The 20,579-nt window shown below is 46.6% G+C and overlaps 4 protein-coding genes across 8 annotated transcripts; all 4 read left to right on the plus strand.

Moving 5' to 3' along the window:
• The first annotated feature begins 6,885 nt into the window (after positions 1–6,885).
• LOC6903553 (uncharacterized protein CG13380-like) lies at positions 6,886–7,784 on the plus strand. 2 transcript variants are annotated; one of them, XM_015180042.2, is made up of 3 exons: positions 6,886–7,033; positions 7,097–7,392; positions 7,456–7,784. In XM_015180042.2, exons 1-3 carry the CDS (start codon positions 7,030–7,032, stop codon positions 7,579–7,581), a joined length of 426 nt encoding a protein of 141 aa, XP_015035528.2. In that variant the 5' UTR covers positions 6,886–7,029; the 3' UTR covers positions 7,582–7,784. The 2 variants fall into 2 exon arrangements, with proteins under 2 accessions (XP_015035528.2, XP_002132426.3); XM_002132390.3 differs by having other exon boundaries at positions 6,887–7,033; positions 7,094–7,392.
• A 346-nt stretch (positions 7,785–8,130) lies between these two features.
• On the plus strand, positions 8,131–8,826 carry LOC117183987 (uncharacterized). The gene has a single exon (XM_033379778.1). It carries the CDS (start codon positions 8,131–8,133, stop codon positions 8,824–8,826), a length of 696 nt encoding a protein of 231 aa, XP_033235669.1.
• A 393-nt stretch (positions 8,827–9,219) lies between these two features.
• On the plus strand, positions 9,220–17,542 carry LOC4817820 (putative gustatory receptor 28b). Of its 4 annotated transcripts, XM_033380332.1 has the most exons (4): positions 9,220–9,331; positions 9,387–10,558; positions 16,569–17,129; positions 17,203–17,537. In XM_033380332.1, the coding sequence occupies exons 2-4, from the start codon at positions 9,914–9,916 to the stop codon at positions 17,329–17,331; spliced, it is 1,335 nt and encodes a 444-aa protein (XP_033236223.1). In that variant the 5' UTR covers positions 9,220–9,331; positions 9,387–9,913; the 3' UTR covers positions 17,332–17,537. The 4 variants fall into 4 exon arrangements, with proteins under 4 accessions (XP_033236223.1, XP_015035527.1, XP_015035526.1 ...); XM_015180041.2 differs by lacking the exons at positions 9,220–9,331; positions 9,387–10,558 and adding an exon at positions 13,482–14,287 and having other exon boundaries at positions 17,203–17,542; XM_015180040.2 differs by lacking the exons at positions 9,220–9,331; positions 9,387–10,558 and adding an exon at positions 14,923–15,630 and having other exon boundaries at positions 17,203–17,542.
• A 641-nt stretch (positions 17,543–18,183) lies between these two features.
• Positions 18,184–19,650, plus strand: Gr28a (Gustatory receptor 28a). Its single transcript, XM_033380361.1, has 2 exons — positions 18,184–18,813; positions 18,877–19,650. The coding sequence occupies exons 1-2, from the start codon at positions 18,184–18,186 to the stop codon at positions 19,516–19,518; spliced, it is 1,272 nt and encodes a 423-aa protein (XP_033236252.1). The 3' UTR covers positions 19,519–19,650.
• Positions 19,651–20,579: the final 929 nt, after the last annotated feature.

The raw sequence follows: 20,579 nt of genomic DNA on the forward strand, positions 1-20,579 counted from the left end.
CGATCGACTGCCGTATCGCTGAGATATAGAGTGCAGAAAAACCAGTATCTCAAAGATACATATGCACATCCCAATCTTCGGAATGCTATATCTCACACAAATAGGGTCAGATCGGTGCAGGACCCACTCTCCAAGGACAGTGGGGAACCTGCCTGTCGACTGCCATCAAAATCTCCACTTCGGAAATGAGGCCGATTTTTTGAAAATTTAATGATGTAACCATCATGATTTTTGGCGAAAATCGTGAAAAAATGGATGTCCTTTTTTCGGATGGCAGTCGACAGGCAGGACTCTTCTGATCAGAAAGAGACATGCCACTCCCCGATCGACTGCCGTATCGCTGAGATTTAGAGTGCAGAAAAACCAGTATCTCAAAGATACATATGCACTTCCCAATCTTCGGAATGCTATATCTCACACAAATAGGGTCAGATCGGTGCAGGACCCACTCTCCCAGGACAGTGGGGATCCTGCCTGTCGATTGCCATCAAAATCTCCACTTCGGAAATGAGGCCGATTTTTTGAAAATTTAATGATGTAACCATCATGATTTTTTGCGAAAATCGTGAAATGATGGATGTCCTTTTTTCGGATGGCAGTCGACAGGCAGGACTCTTCTGATCAGAAAGAGACATGCCACGCCCCGATCGGCTGCCGTATCGCTGTGATATAGAGTGCAGAAAAACCAGTATTTCAAAGATACATATGCACATCCCAATCTTCGGAATGCTATATCTCACACAAATAGGATCAGATCGGTGCAGGACCCACTGTCCCAGGACAGTGGGAATTCTGCCTGTCGATTGCCATCAAAATCTCCACTTCGGAAATGAGGCCGATTTTTTGAAAATTTAATGATGAAACCATCATGATTTTTGGCGAAAATCGTGAAAAAATGGATGTCCTTTTTTCGGATGGCAGTTGACAGGCAGGACTCTCCCGATCACGAAAAGACATGCCACTCCCCGATCGACTGCCGTATCGCTGAGATATAGAGTGCAGAAAAACCAGTATCTCAAAGATATGCACATCCCAATCTTCGGAATGCTATATCTCACACAATTAGGGTCAGATCGGTGCAGGACCCACTCTCCAAGGACAGTGGGGATCCTGCCTGTCGACTGCCATCAAAACCTCCACTTCGGAAATGAGGCCGATTTTTTTAAAATTTAATGATGTAACCATCATGATTTTTTGCGAAAATCGTGAAAAAATGGATGTCCTTTTTTCGGATGGCAGTCGACAGGCAGGACTCTTCTGATCAGAAAGAGACATGCCACGCCCCGATCGGCTGCCGTATCGCTGAGATATAGAGTGCAGAAAAACCAGTATCTCAAAGATACATATGCACATCCCAATCTTCGGAATGCTATATCTCACACAAATAGGATCAGATCGGTGCAGGACCCACTCTCCCAGGACAGTGGGGATCCTGCCTGTCGACTGCCATCAAAATCTCCACTTCGGAAATGAGGCCGATTTTTTGAAAATTTAATGATGTAACCATCATGATTTTTTGCGAAAATCGTGAAATAATGGATGTCCTTTTTTCGGATGGCAGTCGACAGGCAGGACTCTTCTGATCAGAAAGAGACATGCCACTCCCCGATCGACTGCCGTATCGCTGAGATTTAGAGTGCAGAAAAACCAGTATCTCAAAGATACATATGCACTTCCCAATCTTCGGAATGCTATATCTCACACAAATAGGGTCAGATCGGTGCAGGACCCACTCTCCAAGGACAGTGGGGAACCTGCCTGTCGACTGCCATCAAAATCTCCACTTCGGAAATGAGGCCGATTTTTTGAAAATTTAATGATGTAACCATCATGATTTTTTGCGAAAATCGTGAAATAATGGATGTCCTTTTTTCGGATGGCAGTCGACAGGCAGGACTCTTCTGATCAGAAAGAGACATGCCACTCCCCGATCGACTGCCGTATCGCTGAGATTTAGAGTGCAGAAAAACCAGTATCTCAAAGATACATATGCACTTCCCAATCTTCGGAATGCTATATCTCACACAAATAGGGTCAGATCGGTGCAGGACCCACTCTCCAAGGACAGTGGGGAACCTGCCTGTCGACTGCCATCAAAATCTCCACTTCGGAAATGAGGCCGATTTTTTGAAAATTTAATGATGTAACCATCATGATTTTTTGCGAAAATCGTGAAAAAATGGATGTCCTTTTTTCGGATGGCAGTCGACAGGCAGGACTCTCCCGATCACGAAAAGACATGCCACTCCCCGATCGACTGCCGTATCGCTGAGATATAGAGTGCAGAAAAACCAGTATCTCAAAGATATGCACATCCCAATCTTCGGAATGCTATATCTCACACAAATAGGGTCAGATCGGTGCAGGACCCACTCTCCTAGGACAGTGGGGATCCTGCCTGTCGATTGCCATCAAAATCTCGACATCGGAAATGAGGCCGATTTTTTGAAAATTTAATGATGTAACCATCATGATTTTTTGCGAAAATCGTGAAAAAATGGATGTCCCTTTTTCGGATGGCAGTCGACAGGCAGGACTCTTCTGATCAGAAAGAGACATGCCACGCCCCGATTGGCTGCCGTATCGCTGAGATATAGAGTGCAGAAAAACCAGTATCTCAAAGATATGCACATCCCAATCTTCGGAATGCTATATCTCACACAAATAGGGTCAGATCGGTGCAGGACCCACTCTCCCAGGACAGTGGGGATCCTGCCTGTCGATTGCCATCAAAATCTCGACATCGGAAATGAGGCCGATTTTTTGAAAATTTAATGATGTAACCATCATGATTTTTTGCGAAAATCGTGAAAAAATGGATGTCCCTCTTTCGGATGGCAGTCGACAGGCAGGACTCTCCCGATCACGAAAAGACATGATACTCCCCGATCGACTGCGGTATCGCTGAGATATAGAGTGCAGAAAAACCAGTATCTTAAAGATATGCACATCCAAATCTTCGGAATGCTATATCTTACACAAATAGGGTCAGGTCGGTGCAGGACCCACTCTCCAAGGACAGTGGGGATCCTGCCTGTCAACTGCCATCAAAATCTCCACTTCGGAAATGAGGCCGATTTTTTGAAAATTTAATGATGTAACCATCATGATTTTTTGCGAAAATCGTGAAAAAATGGATGTCCTTTTTTCGGATGGCAGTCGACAGGCAGGACTCTCCCGATCACGAAAAGACATGCCACTCCCCGATCGACTGCCGTATCGCTGAGATATAGAGTGCAGAAAAACCAGTATCTCAAAGATACATATGCACATCCCAATCTTCGGAATGCTATATCTCACACAAATAGGGTCAGATCGGTGCAGGACCCACTCTCCTAGGACAGTGGGGATCCTGCCTGTCGATTGCCATCAAAATCTCGACATCGGAAATGAGGCCGATTTTTTGAAAATTTAATGATGTAACCATCATGATTTTTTGCGAAAATCGTGAAAAAATGGATGTCCCTCTTTCGGATGGCAGTCGACAGGCAGGACTCTCCCGATCACGAAAAGACATGATACTCCCCGATCGACTGCGGTATCGCTGAGATATAGAGTGCAGAAAAACCAGTATTTCAAAGATACATACATATGCACATCCCAATCTTCGGAATGCTATATCTCACACAAATAGGGTCAGGTCGGTGCAGGACCCACTCTCCAAGGACAGTGGGGATCCTGCCTGTCGACTGCCATCAAAATCTCCACTTCGGAAATGAGGCCGATTTTTTGAAAATTTAATGATGTAACCATCATGATTTTTTGCGAAAATCGTGAAAAAATGGATGTCCTTTTTTCGGATGGCAGTCGACAGGCAGGACTCTTCTGATCAGAAAGAGACATGCCACTCCCCGATCGAATGCGGTATCGCTGAGATATAGAGTGCAGAAAAACCAGTATTTCAAAGATACATATGCACATCCCAATCTTCGGAATGCTATATCTCACACAAATAGGGTCAGATCGGTGCAGGACCCACTCTCCCAGGACAGTGCGGATCCTGCCTGTCGACTGCCATCGAAATCTCCACATCGGAAATGAGGCCGATTTTTTGAAAATGTAATGATGTAACCATCATGATTTTTTGCGAAAATCGTGAAAAAATGGATGTCCTTTTTTCGGATGGCAGTCGACAGGCAGGACTCTTCTGATCAGAAAGAGACATGCCACTCCCCGATCGAATGCGGTATCGCTGAGATATAGAGTGCAGAAAAACCAGTATTTCAAAGATACATATGCACATCCCAATCTTCGGAATGCTATATCTCACACAAATAGGGTCAGATCGGTGCAGGACCCACTCTCCCAGGACAGTGGGGATCCTGCCTGTCGATTGCCATCAAAATCTCCACTTCGGAAATGAGGCCGATTTTTTGAAAATTTAATGATGTAACCATCATGATTTTTTGCGAAAATCGTGAAAAAATGGATGTCCTTTTTTCGGATGGCAGTCGACAGGCAGGACTCTCCCGATCACGAAAAGACATGCCACTCCCCGATCGACTGCCGTATCGCTGAGATATAGAGTGCAGAAAAACCAGTATCTCAAAGATATGCACATCCCAATCTTCGGAATGCTATATCTCACACAAATAGGGTCAGATCGGTGCAGGACCCACTCTCCACGGACAGGGGGGATCCTGCCTGTCGACTGCCATCAAAATCTCCACTTCGGAAATGAGGCCGATTTTTTGAAAATTTAATGATGTAACCATCATGATTTTTTGCGAAAATCGTGAAAAAATGGATGTCCTTTTTTCGGATGGCAGTCGACAGGCAGGACTCTTCTGATCAGAAAGAGACATGCCACTCCCCGATCGAATGCGGTATCGCTGAGATATAGAGTGCAGAAAAACCAGTATTTCAAAGATACATATGCACATCCCAATCTTCGGAATGCTATATCTCACACAAATAGGGTCAGATCGGTGCAGGACCCACTCTCCACGGACAGGGGGGATCCTGCCTGTCGACTGCCATCAAAATCTCCACTTCGGAAATGAGGCCGATTTTTTGAAAATTTAATGATGTAACCATCATGATTTTTTGCGAAAATCGTGAAAAAATGGATGTCCTTTTTTCGGATGGCAGTCGACAGGCAGGACTCTTCTGATCAGAAAGAGACATGCCACGCCCCGATTGGCTGCCGTATCGCTGAGATATAGAGTGCAGAAAAACCAGTATCTCAAAGATATGCACATCCCAATCTTCGGAATGCTATATCTCACACAAATAGGGTCAGATCGGTGCAGGACCCACTCTCCCAGGACAGTGGGGATCCTGCCTGTCGACTGCCATCAAAATCTCCACTTCGGAAATGAGGCCGATTTTTTGAAAATTTAATGATGTAACCATCATGATTTTTTGCGAAAATCGTGAAAAAATGGATGTCCTTTTTTCGGATGGCAGTCGACAGGCAGGACTCTTCTGATCAGAAAGAGACATGCCACGCCCCGATTGGCTGCCGTATCGCTGAGATATAGAGTGCAGAAAAACCAGTATCTCAAAGATATGCACATCCCAATCTTCGGAATGCTATATCTCACACAAATAGGGTCAGATCGGTGCAGGACCCACTCTCCAAGGACAGTGGGGATCCTGCCTGTCGACTGCCATCAAAATCTCCACTTCGGAAATGAGGCCGATTTTTTGAAAATTTAATGATGTAACCATCATGATTTTTTGCGAAAATCGTGAAAAAATGGATGTCCTTTTTTCGGATGGCAGTCGACAGGCAGGACTCTTCTGATCAGAAAGAGACATGCCACGCCCCGATTGGCTGCCGTATCGCTGAGATATAGAGTGCAGAAAAACCAGTATCTCAAAGATATGCACATCCCAATCTTCGGAATGCTATATCTCACACAAATAGGGTCAGATCGGTGCAGGACCCACTCTCCAAGGACAGTGGGGATCCTGCCTGCCGACTGCCATCAAAATCTCCACTTCGGAAATGAGGCCGATTTTTTGAAAATTTAATGATGTAACCATCATGATTTTTTGCGAAAATCGTGAAAAAATGGATGTCCTTTTTTCGGATGGCAGTCGACAGGCAGGACTCTTCTGATCAGAAAGAGACATGCCACGCCCCGATTGGCTGCCGTATCGCTGAGATATTGAGTGCAGAAAAACCAGTATCTCAAAGATATGCACATCCCAATCTTCGGAATGCTATATCTCACACAAATAGGGTCAGATCGGTGCAGGACCCACTCTCCAAGGACAGTGGGGATCCTGCCTGTCGACTGCCATCAAAATCTCCACTTCGGAAATGAGGCCGATTTTTGGAAAATTTAATGATGTAACCATCATGATTTTTTGCGAAAATCGTGAAAAAAGGCTATGTCTCAGCGATACGGCAGCCGATTGGAGTGCGGCATAATTGTCCGCGTGCACGCAAGAGGAATTCCGGGCCACACGATGGGGCAACCTGTTTAATTGAAAGGAAGACTTAAATAAAGTAAATGAATAAATTATTACTTAATAACTTTACCTGGCGGGGCTGGAGGAGAAGATCGCAAAGTACGTCGGAAATCGTAAAAATGTGGGTAGGTAAATAATGTACCAGCTGTTGGTGCGATGCACGCGATCGCGGATGCAGTATCGATCCGGCAACAGCAAAAAGAGTTCAAAAAGAGGGAGCGCGGGACAACTGATTTAAAGTGGGAAAATCAACAGAGAGGCGCAGGACACGGAAAAGAGAAGGTTAAAGCCTCGGGCCGCTTATCCGAGATAATACATATATCATGAAATATGCTCTCATAAGGAATAAACAATTCGTAATCTCTTTCGGGAGCTGGGATCATCGGTATTCAATTAACGGTAAGCAGCCCCGTTACTTGGAAATTAAAGTAGGCTTTGCAAAAGGCGTCATTTGTATTTGAGCTTAGAAAATTCTCGAGGTGATTTGCATTGGATAAGTAAGCTGTGTAAAGTAGGTTGTAATTCGGAACATTCAATCAAGCATTAGTTGAGGTCGGATTTATTCTTATTGCTGAACATAAAGTCGTGTTATAAATCAGAAGAAAAATGGGTAAGCCTTTCATTGAACACAAGAGTGCGGTGGGGCTAATTTTTCTTACCATTCCGGTAGAAAAGGGAACTGATCAAAACGCAATTTTCACCCGTCTTAACTCGTTTTACGTAAATCTGAACGGAGCTTCGCTGCGTGACGTGTCATACCGATGTCCGGCACGAAAGATTCTTGGCCAGAAGAATAACATGCAGGTCAGAAAATACCCATTTTTGAGCGCCGAGAACGCCGATGTGGAATCGAAGAGTGACATTGTTAAGAAATGCATATGTGAGCGTCCGATGAAGCGCCTCGAGTGTAGTCGCTGCCGCCGCCACTTCCGTGGACGTGTTGCCACAATATGCGAGAAGCATCCAATGGTGAGTTCTTTCCTAGGTCTTTCTTTACTTTTGGTTATGGTCTAACATCACATGTGCCCACAGGAGACTTACCTGATGGACTTTCGCCAGTGTCCCTACTGTTCGGCGAGTCGCGACAAGATCAAGGAATCTGATTTGACCTGGGATCCTAGATCTGAGATCCGTAAGGCACCCGATGATTCTCTGTAAATCGAGTTTGATACTCGCCAGCATCAGAATCAGAATCAAGAACTGTACAAGACCAGAAGGGTCGGAGTCTCGACTGAAGTTGCGCGTGTGTGGAGCGGGAAACACTCTGTATTTGTTGCTGGTAAAAAGACAATCTGTAACATTACAAATCAATATGATTATTGCCTGAATATCATACCTATTAAAACTGCAGTTCAATGATATTTTACTGTGTAGCCCATGCTCGTTCCCTGTTTTTTACTGTGCGCCTATGTATTATAATGCACATTATTCTTTCCACTTGAACTAAGCCCATCATATTATGAATTAATACGTCCACAATTTCAGTGAAGTACCCTCCTTAATTGGTGAAACGAATTAGATAACGTCGCGGGGGGGCAACGATTCTATTAGGTATTACAAATTAAACTTGTTGCCATGGCAGCCAACAGTGCCGTACCGAGATATGCATTTTAATCTGCGATATGGAGAAGCACTCCGGCGATAACTTAAATTAGACAGAGTCGCACAAAAGTATGCCGCGGATCGACACTTAGTCGGAGTTTACCCATGATACGTAGCGGTTTGAAGTCATATCGGGCCTGCAGGCGGCGGGTGGGCGACGCGCTCAGTGCCCGTGACTACTACGGAGCCATCCAGATGCTGATTGCCATTGCCTATGTCCTGGGCATTACACCGTTCGTGGTGACTCACAGCGCAAAGGGGGAGTCCGGGATGCAGCAATCCTGGTATGGATTTGTCAATGCCATCTCCCGATGGGTGCTGCTCGCCTACTGTTACACGTACATCAATATCCACAACGAGAGCCTAATTGGCTACTTCATGCGGAATCGGATCTCGCAGTTCAGCACCCGGCTCCACAACATTTGTGGAATTTGGTCGGCAGTCTTTACCTTCATCATGCCGCTGCTGCTGCGCCGACACCTGCAGCGATTCATCGAGGATGTTATGGAGGTGGATCGGCGCCTGGACCGGCTCCGCCACCCCGTCAATTTCAATGCGGTCTTTGGAGTAGCCACCTTGGTTTTGGCCTTGGTTGCCCTGCTGGACACCATTATTACTGTCACCTGTCTGGTGTGCCTGGCCCAGATGGAGGTGCGCGCCTCTTGGCAGCTAATCTTCATCCTGGTCTACGAACTCATGGCCATATCCATGACAATTGTAATGTTTTCTTTAATCACGCGAACGGTTCAACGCCGCTTGAACTATCTGCATACGGTGAGTAGATATAAAGGAGGAGTTTAAATTGTGATGATATGGCAACTATAAAGAAAATCTCCAAAAATGGTCCACCCATTCTTTAATTCTCTTTTGGGCTACCCTTGGCCACGCATTACTCATCAATTTGCTGTGACATTCCCAAGCAACGTACATATATTGTATTTGGTTCCATTGGACCGACTTATGTGCCTCGCCAGAAACTGTGTATTTTTTTATTGAATGCTGGGGACCGGCTCAGCTGGTCCGAAAGCGTAAAGATAGAATTGAAACACCGAGCGTGCCCGCTCCATAAAAAAAACACCGCCATAGAAATGCTTTTTGGGGCCTCCTGCAACATCTTGGAAATTCTATAGTCGTTGGTTGGACTTATCGCTTAAAGTATATGAAGCACAATCAAAGTTCATCTCCATCCTTGTGCTATTTCTGTCTTCATATTCCACCTGTCAATCAGACTAGAGTCTTAACTAACTTATGCCCATGAGAAACCCTGTGCGAAGCAAATTGAATGAAGAAATCTGATCAGCTTATGGTAAGCAAATGGCCAGGAACAACCCCATACCTCACCCATCCCACTGTCTACATAGCTAGCCCAGCCCCCCTAGTACCCTAGTACACTCGTGGATAGTTGAAGTGTGACCAGATATGCGATTACCCGAGTGTCACACGATAATGAAGATAATGAATTGCCCGTCACGAAGCGCACATAGACAGACAACACACATGCTGGCTGGCTGGCAGCTTTCATTCTGGCCAAACAAATGAATAAAATTCAAGGCGTCGTCGCCTTGGCCATGTTCTCTTCCAACAAGGACACGGACTCCCGCACAGGGACACTTGTTGCTGCCGCCCTGCCTTGCCCTGCCCTGCCACTGGCTGTTGCAAATCCCAGGCAACATCATAATGAGCTTCAGGCTGGGCATAACTTCCGCCTGCCGGCGTTTGTTTTTATTTTCGCCACAGCTCCTTCCACCACTCGTACGCATCGTTTGCTCGTTTAAATTCTTCGTAGGACATCGTTATCCATTTGTGAGCCAGTTCGCATTGACACTTTCACCCGGACGGTTGTGAACGCTCCCTGCTGTTGGCTGTTCTGTGTTTCCCCCTGATAGTCATGTCCACTGCGCTGCGTCGGGTGCGCAAGTACTTTATCTCATCGCAGGTCTATGAGGCACTACGTCCATTGTTCTTCCTCACATTTCTGTACGGACTGACGCCGTTCCATGTGGTCCGTCGGAAGATGGGGGAATCCTATCTGAAGATGTCCTGCTTTGGCGTATTCAATATCTTCATCTACATATGCTTGTGCGGCTTCTGTTACATCTCATCGTTGCGGCAGGGCGAGTCCATTGTGGGCTACTTCTTTCGCACGGAAATCTCTACCATCGGCGATCGTTTGCAGATCTTCAATGGCCTGATTGCCGGAGCTGTGATCTACACTTCGGCCATCCTGAAACGTTGCAAGCTGCTGGGAACCCTGACGATCCTTCACAGTCTCGATACGAACTTCTCCAATATTGGGGTGCGCGTAAAGTATTCCCGTATCTTCCGATATTCGATACTGGTGCTGGTCTTCAAGCTCCTCATTTTGGGTGTGTATTTTGTGGGCGTGTTCCGGCTGCTCGTCTCCCTCGATGTGACGCCCTCGTTCTGTGTCTGCATGACATTCTTCCTGCAACATTCGGTTGTTTCAATCGCGATTTGCTTGTTCTGCGTGATTGCCTTCAGCTTCGAGCGACGTCTCAGTATCATCAATCAGGTGAGTGTGAGGTGGCGAGTGCCTCTGGTAAATATTTACCCGCAAAAAGCCACAAAAAGCAGGTGCAGACAGCGTGTCTGTCCGAGGGTAATCGCTTTTACCATCATGTCGCTTTATTGCTCATGCCCCAATGAAGTGAAGTGAAAATTAATTTATGTAAATCCAAGGAAACACAAGAGTGCTTTGCTGTGTATTTTTATTGGTTTAACCTGGTTGCTACTCTTCAAAGATCGTGTGCTCTGATTTAGTTTGACATAGAGTGGAGAGGACTGACTTATGAGTTATGGTCAACAAGTGTTGCCTATTTTTGGCGGTCTGTAATGACGGCAAATGGAGGAAACTGAGTTTGTGGACTTGTGATTTGTTTTGGATGTAATTTCGTAATTGAGAGATTGGGATATGAGTGCCGTCATCTTGTTCCAATGATGATCCGAATCGAAGAAATTTGCTTACACTTATATTCTAGTCCTTCTTTATATCTCTTGAGGAAGCCTTTGTAATGGGCAGGCCATTGGTTTAATTCGAATTGAATCGTATCGATGAGAAAGTTTCGTAGCGGAAGTAGGATTTGGTTTTAAAGGAAGCACGTGGATCTATCTGCAGTTGATCCTTCGCCTTCTTCTTCGCTTGCTCGGTGGGGGCGTTGCACAGCGGTATGCGGTCCAGCCTGTAAACGCCCATCTCAGACGTCTGAACACAATGCCTATATGGCGGCAAAGCATCCATGCTTTTCCAAGCATCTTGTAACCCACACAAGTGGTGTCCTGATCGTTCAATTCTGGGGAGCCACTGGCCCGTCTCCGTGTTGTGTGAGAAGGGCAGGGAGGCTTGTCTGCCTCGTCCTGCGCCACCCTACATTCGAATACGGATGGACTTTGCTCATTGCACAGTGAGCCATGGTGTGGCTGCATTGTCCCACCCGTTTCCGGGTGACGGAAAATCTCCGCCCGGGGCTGTCCTTCGGTGGGATTGTTGGCCTTCGGCTGGGCGGTGATTGAGCAGATGTTGTTGTTGCCGCTCGTACGGATGGGGAGCTTCCTATTGCGTATCCTGGCAAAAGCGGTACTGCCCACTTTTGTCCGCTTCGGGTTCGCGTAGCCGAGCCAGCCGCGGCAATTGGCTGCCTCGCAGTAGCAGGGCTGGGCAATCCTGTCGTACGGCTGGTACCGGTAATCGAAGGTGATCTCCTCCCCCGGCATAATGGTCTTCACGCTGAAGAGGCCGATCCTCAGCTCCCCGTTAACCGTCCACTTCTGGGTCTCTGCATTGGGATCGCAGCTGTGGTTCATGAAACGCGATATGTTGCCCCCCATCGTGGCATCGATGATGGCCCCACCCCGCAGCGCCATGAAGTAGTAATGCCGGTTGCGCCCCTCTGCGTAGCGATGCTGACGTCGCTCGAACTCCGCGCTGTCGATCACCTCTCCCACGTACTCCATGATGAACTCTCCGGCTGGGATCGCCAGTTCGGCCGTAATCCCACAGCCCTTCTTCTCGGTGCGGACGACGCGACAGGGCCAGCACTGGTTCAGCTGAAAGCGTTTGTTCGTGCACCGCTCTCCGTTGGAGCACAGCGGACCACACTCGATCATCAGCATACGGTTGATGCAGCCCGATCCGCAGAACAGATACTCCTCGGACTGGGCCTCCTCATCGCCAGTGAGGAAGCAGTTGCACTCCATCTCTGCATTCTCCTGGCTCACCTGCCTGGAACATCTGTATTGGTTCTCGCGGAGCAGCTGGAACGTGAACAGGCCCTCGCTGCGCAGGAACTGCTCGTTGATGGCCTCCGTGTTGGCCAGCATCGCAATCTGTTCCTCCATGCTGATGGATGGCGGATTGAAAGAAAGGACGCTTCCCTGGCTGACCTTCGGCCTTTGGGGCTTTTTTTTGATGCGGCGCGAGCGTCGCACGCCGCGCCCGCCACCTCCGTCTTCATTGTAGCCCAGAAGATTGAAAGCCGTCGGGGAGTTGTCCTGGTTAGGCCTGGCGCTGAAGCAGGATCCTGGATAGACGGAAAGAGCTCTCATTTTAATTTTAAAATTCAGTCTTTTTAGAAATGCCACTATTTGCACCAATGGAAGGAAGACGCAACTAGTTGAAATTGACACACCAGAGTTGATTTCGCATCGTTTCGCATCGTTTCGTATCGAAAATCAACCCTGTATCTCTGCTGCGATTTAAATAAAATTATTCAACAAAATGACATATTTACAGGCATTCCTATCTTATTCTTTCTGCGACTCACCCTTTTTCAACTAAACGGTTTTCAATGCAGAATTATGCAAATTCAAGAATATTCTTGGAATCACTCGCAACATTAAAGTTTCACTTTTCTACGCATTATTTAAATCAGCCAACGAACTCAATGGAAACCATCATAATCATGTCATTTATGATACCCTTAAGTCCGATGGCACTCTTCCGCGCAAGCTGGGCGAAATCTCACCTGACGAAAGGACACAAAAACACACACACCTAATAACCATGGCAATATCCTGTTGAACAATTGACATAAATTCATTTGAGCATTTCACGGAAACCATAAAACTCATTAGGCTTATGATGGGGGTCAATAAACGCAGGGCAAAAGTGGAGAGAACATCATTATTGGTCTCTGGTCATTCATTGATCCAAATAGAAAATATCCCCGCTGGTTGACCGACAAAGACACGCGGGAAAAACTTCCCCTGAATGTGGGGAAATCGGACCATGACAGAGAATACCCTGGGGTAAAGATGTCCCCTGGGGAAACGCCATTAATTAAAATGCAGCAGCTTAAGCTAATAGGTTAATGGTCGGACCCCGAACGGAAGGCAGCTTGCCAAACGGCTGTCTAGACCGGGACAGTACATAAAAATGGAAAATTATTTACTTTTCCTGCTGGCCCCACCTAATGGGAGAGTTTCCTGGGAGGAGGTGCCACGCTCTTGAGCGTGGTAGCCTGGTAGAAATGCAAATCATTTGTGGTCTCTGGCGTCAGTTGCCGGGCGAAGCTCAAACGGAACGGACACTACACGAATCATGGAAGCGGGCAAGGATACGGATACGGTCGAAATAGAGGTCGAGTCCGGCCTGTGCCAGCCGTTGCGCCGTCGCGTGCGTCGTTTCCTCTCCGCCAAACAGCTGTACGAGTGTCTGCGCCCAGTCTTCCATGTGACCTACTGGCACGGTCTCACATCCTTCTACATCAGCAGCGACAGTGCCACAGGCCGCAAGGACATCAAAAAGACTATATTCGGCTTTGTCAACGGGATCATCCACATAACCCTCTATGCCATCTGCTATACCCTCACGATCTTCAACAATTGCGAGTCCGTAGCCAGCTATTTCTTCCGTTCCCGCATCACCTACTTTGGGGACATGATGCAGATTGTTAGCGGCTTTATTGGCGTCACTGTCATCTATCTGACGTCCATCATCCCCAACCATCGCTTGGAGCGTTGCCTTGAGAAGTTTCACACTATGGACATGCAACTGCAGACCGTTGGCATCAAGATCATGTACAGCAAGGTCCTGCGATTCAGCTATATGATTCTGTTCTCCATGTTTATGGTGAACATTTGCTTCACCTGTGGCACCTTCTCCGTGCTGTACTCTTCGCTAGTGGCCCCCAGTATGGCATTGCACTTCACCTTCCTCATCCAACATACAGTCATCTCTATAGCCATTGCCGTTTTCAGTTGCTTTACGTATCTGGTGGAGATGCGTCTGGTGATGGTAAATAAGGTAAGGTTTCAAAAGGCTTTGTTTCAGTCCTGATAAAATTGTTATATCGAGAGATCTTATATCATTTCTTTAGTGTCCCTCAAAGATAGTTCGTACTTCTTAAGCTCATCCTATCTTTGGGGGAATCTTCATCCAAAGACTGGTAAGAGATCAAATTTATTTCAGAGGCAAAGGCAAACTTCTCTTAAAGCACTTCATACGTCATACAAATTATATAGACTTGAGACTCAGAAAATTCCCTCTTCTATTCTTGAAAACTATCGCCCAGTCTCTCCCACCAATTTAATAATTCCCAAATCAATCACAATACTCACCAAGAAACCTTATTACCTTGGGGTTAAACCCTTAAAGCGTGGTTTCTTATACAATTCAATTAATTTAATTAGCACGGACACTGGCCATGAACCATGAACCATGAACCCGCCAGTTTTATAATTTCATAAACGCTGGCCAACAAAATGAGGGTAAAAACTGTCATTAAATAAAAACTTGCTGAATGTGTGATGGACGGGTTTCCATTACCTGACCTGTCAGCGGCGAAGAGTAGACAACAGTTAGCCAGCCATCAAGTCCAAGGTGTGGGTATGTGGGTTCTTGGGTTCTTGGGTCATGAAAACTTTAAGAACTAATGAGAGAACTGAACTTTAGGATAAAGCTATAAAAGGAACTTGTGTCCACAGAATGGATAACAGTTGTCCGTTGCACTTGCGATGAGTGGATTTTGGAGGGAGTTGTTCCACCCGAGAGATGCCCACGGCTCGGAGCAGACGCTGCTCTTGTGCACCTACATCCTGGGTCTGACGCCATTCCGACTCAGGGGCGAGGCGGGGGCTCGACACTACCAGCTTAGTAAAATAGGATACCTGAATGCCCTCATCCAGTTGAGCTTCTTCAGCTACTGCTTCCTCACGGCCCTCATTCAGCAGCAGAGCATTGTGGGCTATTTCTTCAAGTCAGAAATATCTCAGGTCGGGGAATCGCTACAAAAATTCATCGGCATGACAGGCATGTCCATACTCTTCCTGTGCAGCACCATCCGGGTGCGCCTGCTGATTCACCTCTGCAATCTGATATCCCGCATTGATGGACATCTACTGGATGTGGGTGTGGTCTTCAATTATCCGGCAATCATGAGGTTGAGGCACTCGCAGCTCTTTCTGATGTCCACCGTGCAGTTGGCGTATTTAATAAGCTCCACTTGGATGCTGCTGCGGAACGATGTGAGGCCGAGCTATCCAGCAGCTGTGGCCTTCTATGTGCCCCTGATCTTTCTGCTGAGCACTGTGATCCTGTTTGGAGCCTTCCTCCATCGTCTGTGGCAACACCTGGAAGCATTGAATAAGGTGTGAAACTGAAACTGTAGAATAATTTAATGACATGTTTTACTGTCCTGTCTGCCGTTTGAAGCTCTTTATTTAATTAGCTGCGTATTAGTCAGGACGATTATTGGTAATCATCCCATCAATTGGGGTAGAGTTCCATTTCATTAGCGTCTTATTATTCATAGAGATTACCATCCCGCCCGGGCGAGTCAGAGTCGGAAGCTACTCAATTGGCTACGTTACTCATACGCCATGTGGCTGTTCAATCGTTTGGTTTACATGGCGCGTCCTCACGACGTCTACACCTGTTACCGGGTGACCCTGTGGCTGGCCCTCTGGCTGGGCATTGTGCCCTACTATGTGACCAGCACATCCGCCGGCAGCAGCAGACTCAGTGCATCCTACTTTGGTTACTTCAACATCATCTTTCGCATGATTGTATACGTTGTGAACTTTGTGTACAGTGCCCTCGATCCTCGCTCCCTGATGTCAAACTTCTTTCTGTCGGACATCTCGAATGTGATCGATGGCTTGCAGAAAGTCAATGGAATGTTTGGCATCATAGCCATACTCCTCATATCACTGGCCAAGCGTCGGAAGCTGCTGCATGTCCTGGCCGTATTCGATTGCCTGGAACGTGAGTCGTTTCCGCGAGTTGGGATAACCCATCACCAGGGACCTGCAGCACGGCGCATGAATCGCTTGGTCCTCGTCATGACCGGCACTACGACGGCCTATATCTCTTGCAGCTTTCTCATGATCAGCATGAGAGATGCGGGCACATTCTCCATATCCTCGGTTATAAGTTATTTTTCGCCGCATTTCATAGTTTGTGCCGTTTGCTTTTTGGCGGGCAATTTGATGATCAAATTGCGCATCTACTTGAGTGCTCTACATAAGGTTAAGATAGATCTGATTCTAACGTTATTCATTGAAATATTCATTTGTTGTATTTGCAGGTCCTGAAGAACCTCTCCCATCAGTGGGACTCTCACAGCTTGAAGGGAGTGGTCCAGAAGCAACGTTCCCTCCAATGTCTCGACTCCTTTTCCATGTACACAATTGTGACCAAGGATCCGGCAGAGATTATACAGGAATCCATGGAGATACATCACCTGATTTGCGAGGCTGCCGCCACGGCCAACAAATACTTCACCTACCAACTGCTTACGATCATATCCATTGCCTTTCTGATCATTGTTTTCGATGCGTACTATGTTCTGGAGACATTGCTGGGCAAATCGAAGCGCGAAAGCAAATTCAAAACCGTGGAATTCGTCACCTTTTTCTCGTGTCAAATGATTCTGTACTTGATTGCCATCATTTCGATTGTGGAGGGCAGCAATCGGGCCATCAAGAAGAGCGAAAAAACTGGAGGCATAGTCCACTCTCTGATGAACAAAACCAAAAGCCCGGAGGTCAAGGAAAAGCTACAACAATTTTCCATGCAATTACTGCACTTGAAAATCAATTTTACAGCCGCGGGTCTCTTTAACATCGATAGAACTTTGTATTTTACGGTAAGTGGTTGGATAGAATAAACTACGAGTAGTGAATAGTATTTCACTAATTTTCCCTTATCTTCTTTAACAGATCAGTGGTGCGTTGACCACGTATCTCATCATCTTGCTGCAGTTCACATCCAATTCCCCCCACAATAGCAATGGGAATTATTATTCCTGTTGTGAGACCTTCAATAATATAACGAATCATACAAATTAGATGTAAATGTATGTAGTTACGAATATACATACTACCAATTATGGGTGTGGAGTGAGTGCGATGGAGCCGGGGTGAAATGATATAGAATACGAGTACGTCCAGACGTTTGTGCAACTACCATGTACCAGAATATGTATTTTTTGTATGTATATGTTTGTTCTTGTTGCTTTCAAAGTGTTGTCTATACTCCAATTAAATATTGGCAATAAATAATCGTAAAAAATAATTTAAAGTGCTCTTTTAGTAGAACTTGAGTCAGAGAATCCGCTTATTCCTTCCTTTTTTTGTGGTTTAGCCGACAAACCCATCAGGTTAATGCTCTTAATATCTTGAGTGAAATTTCCTTTCTGCTTATTGCTAACTTTTGGTCGGGTTGCGTGGGCCCTAAATGCCTTTTCGCGCTTGCCATAAATTGTTTGCCAATTGTAATGTATAGCCTGTAGTACGGTGGAGTGGTTCAAAAAATGTCCGGGTCACGGAATCGCGCTGAACTCGAGGCAATTGTTTGCTGATGACCTTGTCTCCGTGCCCCCTTCTGAACCTCCTCGCGGTGGCTCATTTAAGCTTAATTAAATATTTGTCGCTATTGATATTAGCTTATTATGCTGTCCCAGCGTCCATGTGTCTGCCGTATAACGTGTGCCGTGTAACGTGTGCCGTGTGCCGTGTGCCAAGGTGTGTGTTGCAGACCCTTTAACGATTTTGATATATGAGCCTTGTCTCGCGTTAGCTGTTGGCACCGAACAATGACAATGGCAATCATCATCAGCCGGGCACTTCCGTTCTTCAGTTTGCGGAAAATACGCGAGTCGTGCAGACGTTTCCTCTTACGCCACAGTTAGACAAGACAAAATGGCCTTTAAGCTGTGGGAGCGCATCTCCCAAGCGGACAATGTATTTCAGGCGTTGCGTCCGCTGACATACATATCCCTGCTGGGCCTGGCACCGTTTCGCCTCAATCTGAATCCGCGAAAGGAAGTGCAGACATCCACATACTCATTCGTCGCCGGTATCGTGCACTATCTGTTCTTCGTGTTGTGTTTCGTGACATCTGGCCTGGAGGGTGACTCCATAATTGGCTACTTCTTTCAGACGAATATTACGCGGCTGGGCGATAAGACCCTGCGTCTGACTGGTATCCTGGCCATGTCCACCATTTTTGGCTTCACGATGTTCAAGCGGCAACGTTTGGTCAGCATTATACAGAACTACATTGTGGTGGATGAGATATTCGTACGGCTGGGCATGAAGCTGGACTATCGTAGGATTCTGCTGTTCAGTTTCCTAATTTCCCTGGGCATGCTGCTGTTTAACGTCATCTACTTGTGTGTGAGCTATGGCCTGCTGGTGAGTGCCACTATATCGCCCTCGTTCGAGACCTTCACTACGTTCGCCCTGCCCCACATAAACATCAGCCTAATGGTCTTCAAGTTTCTGTGCACCACGGACTTGGCCAAGAGTCGTTTTAGCATGCTCAACGAAGTGAGATAAGATACACTTAAATTCGAAAACATTTTACATGTTAATGCGATACTCCACAAATAGATCCTGCAGGACATTCTGGATGCACACATCGAGCAGTACAACGCCCTGGAGCTCTCGCCCATGCATTCGGTGGTGAATCACAAGCGGTACTCGCATCGTCTGCGAAATTTTATCAGCACTCCGATGAAGCGGTACAGCGTGACTTCCATAATACGCCTGAATCCGGAATATGCCATCAAACAGGTGTCGAACATCCATAATCTGCTGTGCGACATTTGCCACACCATCGAGGAGTACTTCACCTATCCACTGCTCGGCATTATAGCCATCTCCTTTCTGTTTATACTCTTTGATGACTTTTACATCCTCGAAGCTGTCCTGAACCCCAAGCGACTGGATGTCTTTGAGACGGATGAGTTCTTTGCCTTCTTCCTCATTCAAATGAGTTGGTATATTGTCATAATCATACTGATTGTGGAGTCCAGCAGTCGAACTATTCTGGAGGGCAACCAAAGTGCTGCCATTGTTCATAAGATCCTCAATATCACCGATGATCCTGAGCTGCGCGATCGTCTGTTCCGGCTCTCATTGCAGCTCTCCCACAGGAGAGTGCTCTTCACAGCCGCAGGACTCTTTCGCTTGGACCGCACGCTCATATTTACAGTCTGTACGATGAGATATCTGCAAGTGAACTTTAATTAATATGTGTATTCTATTGCCTCGTTGCAGATAACTGGCGCCGCCACTTGCTATCTCATAATACTCGTCCAATTCCGCGCCACACATCACATGGAAGACGCAGTCGGCGCAAATGCTTCTCAACTTCACTTTCTCCATGACTAGTCAAGCATTTGCATGTTCCATTGCGGTTTATATTTCTTTAAACACAAATTAAAAACAAAAACACACAAATATGCAAATATTTAAAAACTGTCGTGTGGGTGACTGTCGTAGTACGGATTCATTTATGCCTTACCGATGGCAAGAATAAGTTCAACATTCAACATTATGCGCACCAAATCGACTTAGTCGCCTGAACAAGGCCATGGCTAGAGGTGTCTGGCGGCCAGTCCCACGTGAGTCCCAAGGATTACAGACCGATAAGCCTTACCTCTTTTATACTAAAAACACTAGAAAAGCTGTTGGAATGAGGTAGAGGGACAAACCAACACGCCTACACTAAAAGGAAATCAGTGGAGACGGCACTACACTCGCTAGTAGCCACCATCGAGAGCGCCCTTCACAACAAAAAGTATGCTTTGGGAGCATTTGTGGCAACAACCGCAATAACAAGTCGCCTAGAAGCGAATAACATACACCCTGCAATCAACGTCTGGATCAAAAACCTCCTAAGTTGTAGACGGGTGCAATCGGAGTGGGGCACCGCTTCCATGGTAAAGGGGGCACACAGAGGCACACCTCAAGGTGGAGTCTTATCGCCACTACTGTGGAATTTGGTGGTCGACGACCTCATTAAGAGATTTGAAAGGAAGGCCCCAAAATGCAGATGACATAAGCATACTTATTACGGGTGTATGTCCATCAACCCTCAGCTCCATAATGGAACGTACACTCAGGGAGATACGTGAGTGGGCGGAAGAGGTAGGACTCAGTATCAACGCGGACAAGACGAACCTCATCCTCTTTGCCAAGAGGTACAAGGTACCGATATGGACCCCCCGAAAATTGACCAAACTAGGCTGACCACAAAATCACAGGTGAAATACCTAGGCACAGTACTGGACAGCAAGCTGGCATGGAGG

The sequence above is a fragment of the Drosophila pseudoobscura genome, chromosome 4 (assembly GCF_009870125.1).
Source record: "Drosophila pseudoobscura strain MV-25-SWS-2005 chromosome 4, UCI_Dpse_MV25, whole genome shotgun sequence".
Lineage (NCBI taxonomy): Eukaryota > Metazoa > Arthropoda > Insecta > Diptera > Drosophilidae > Drosophila > Drosophila pseudoobscura.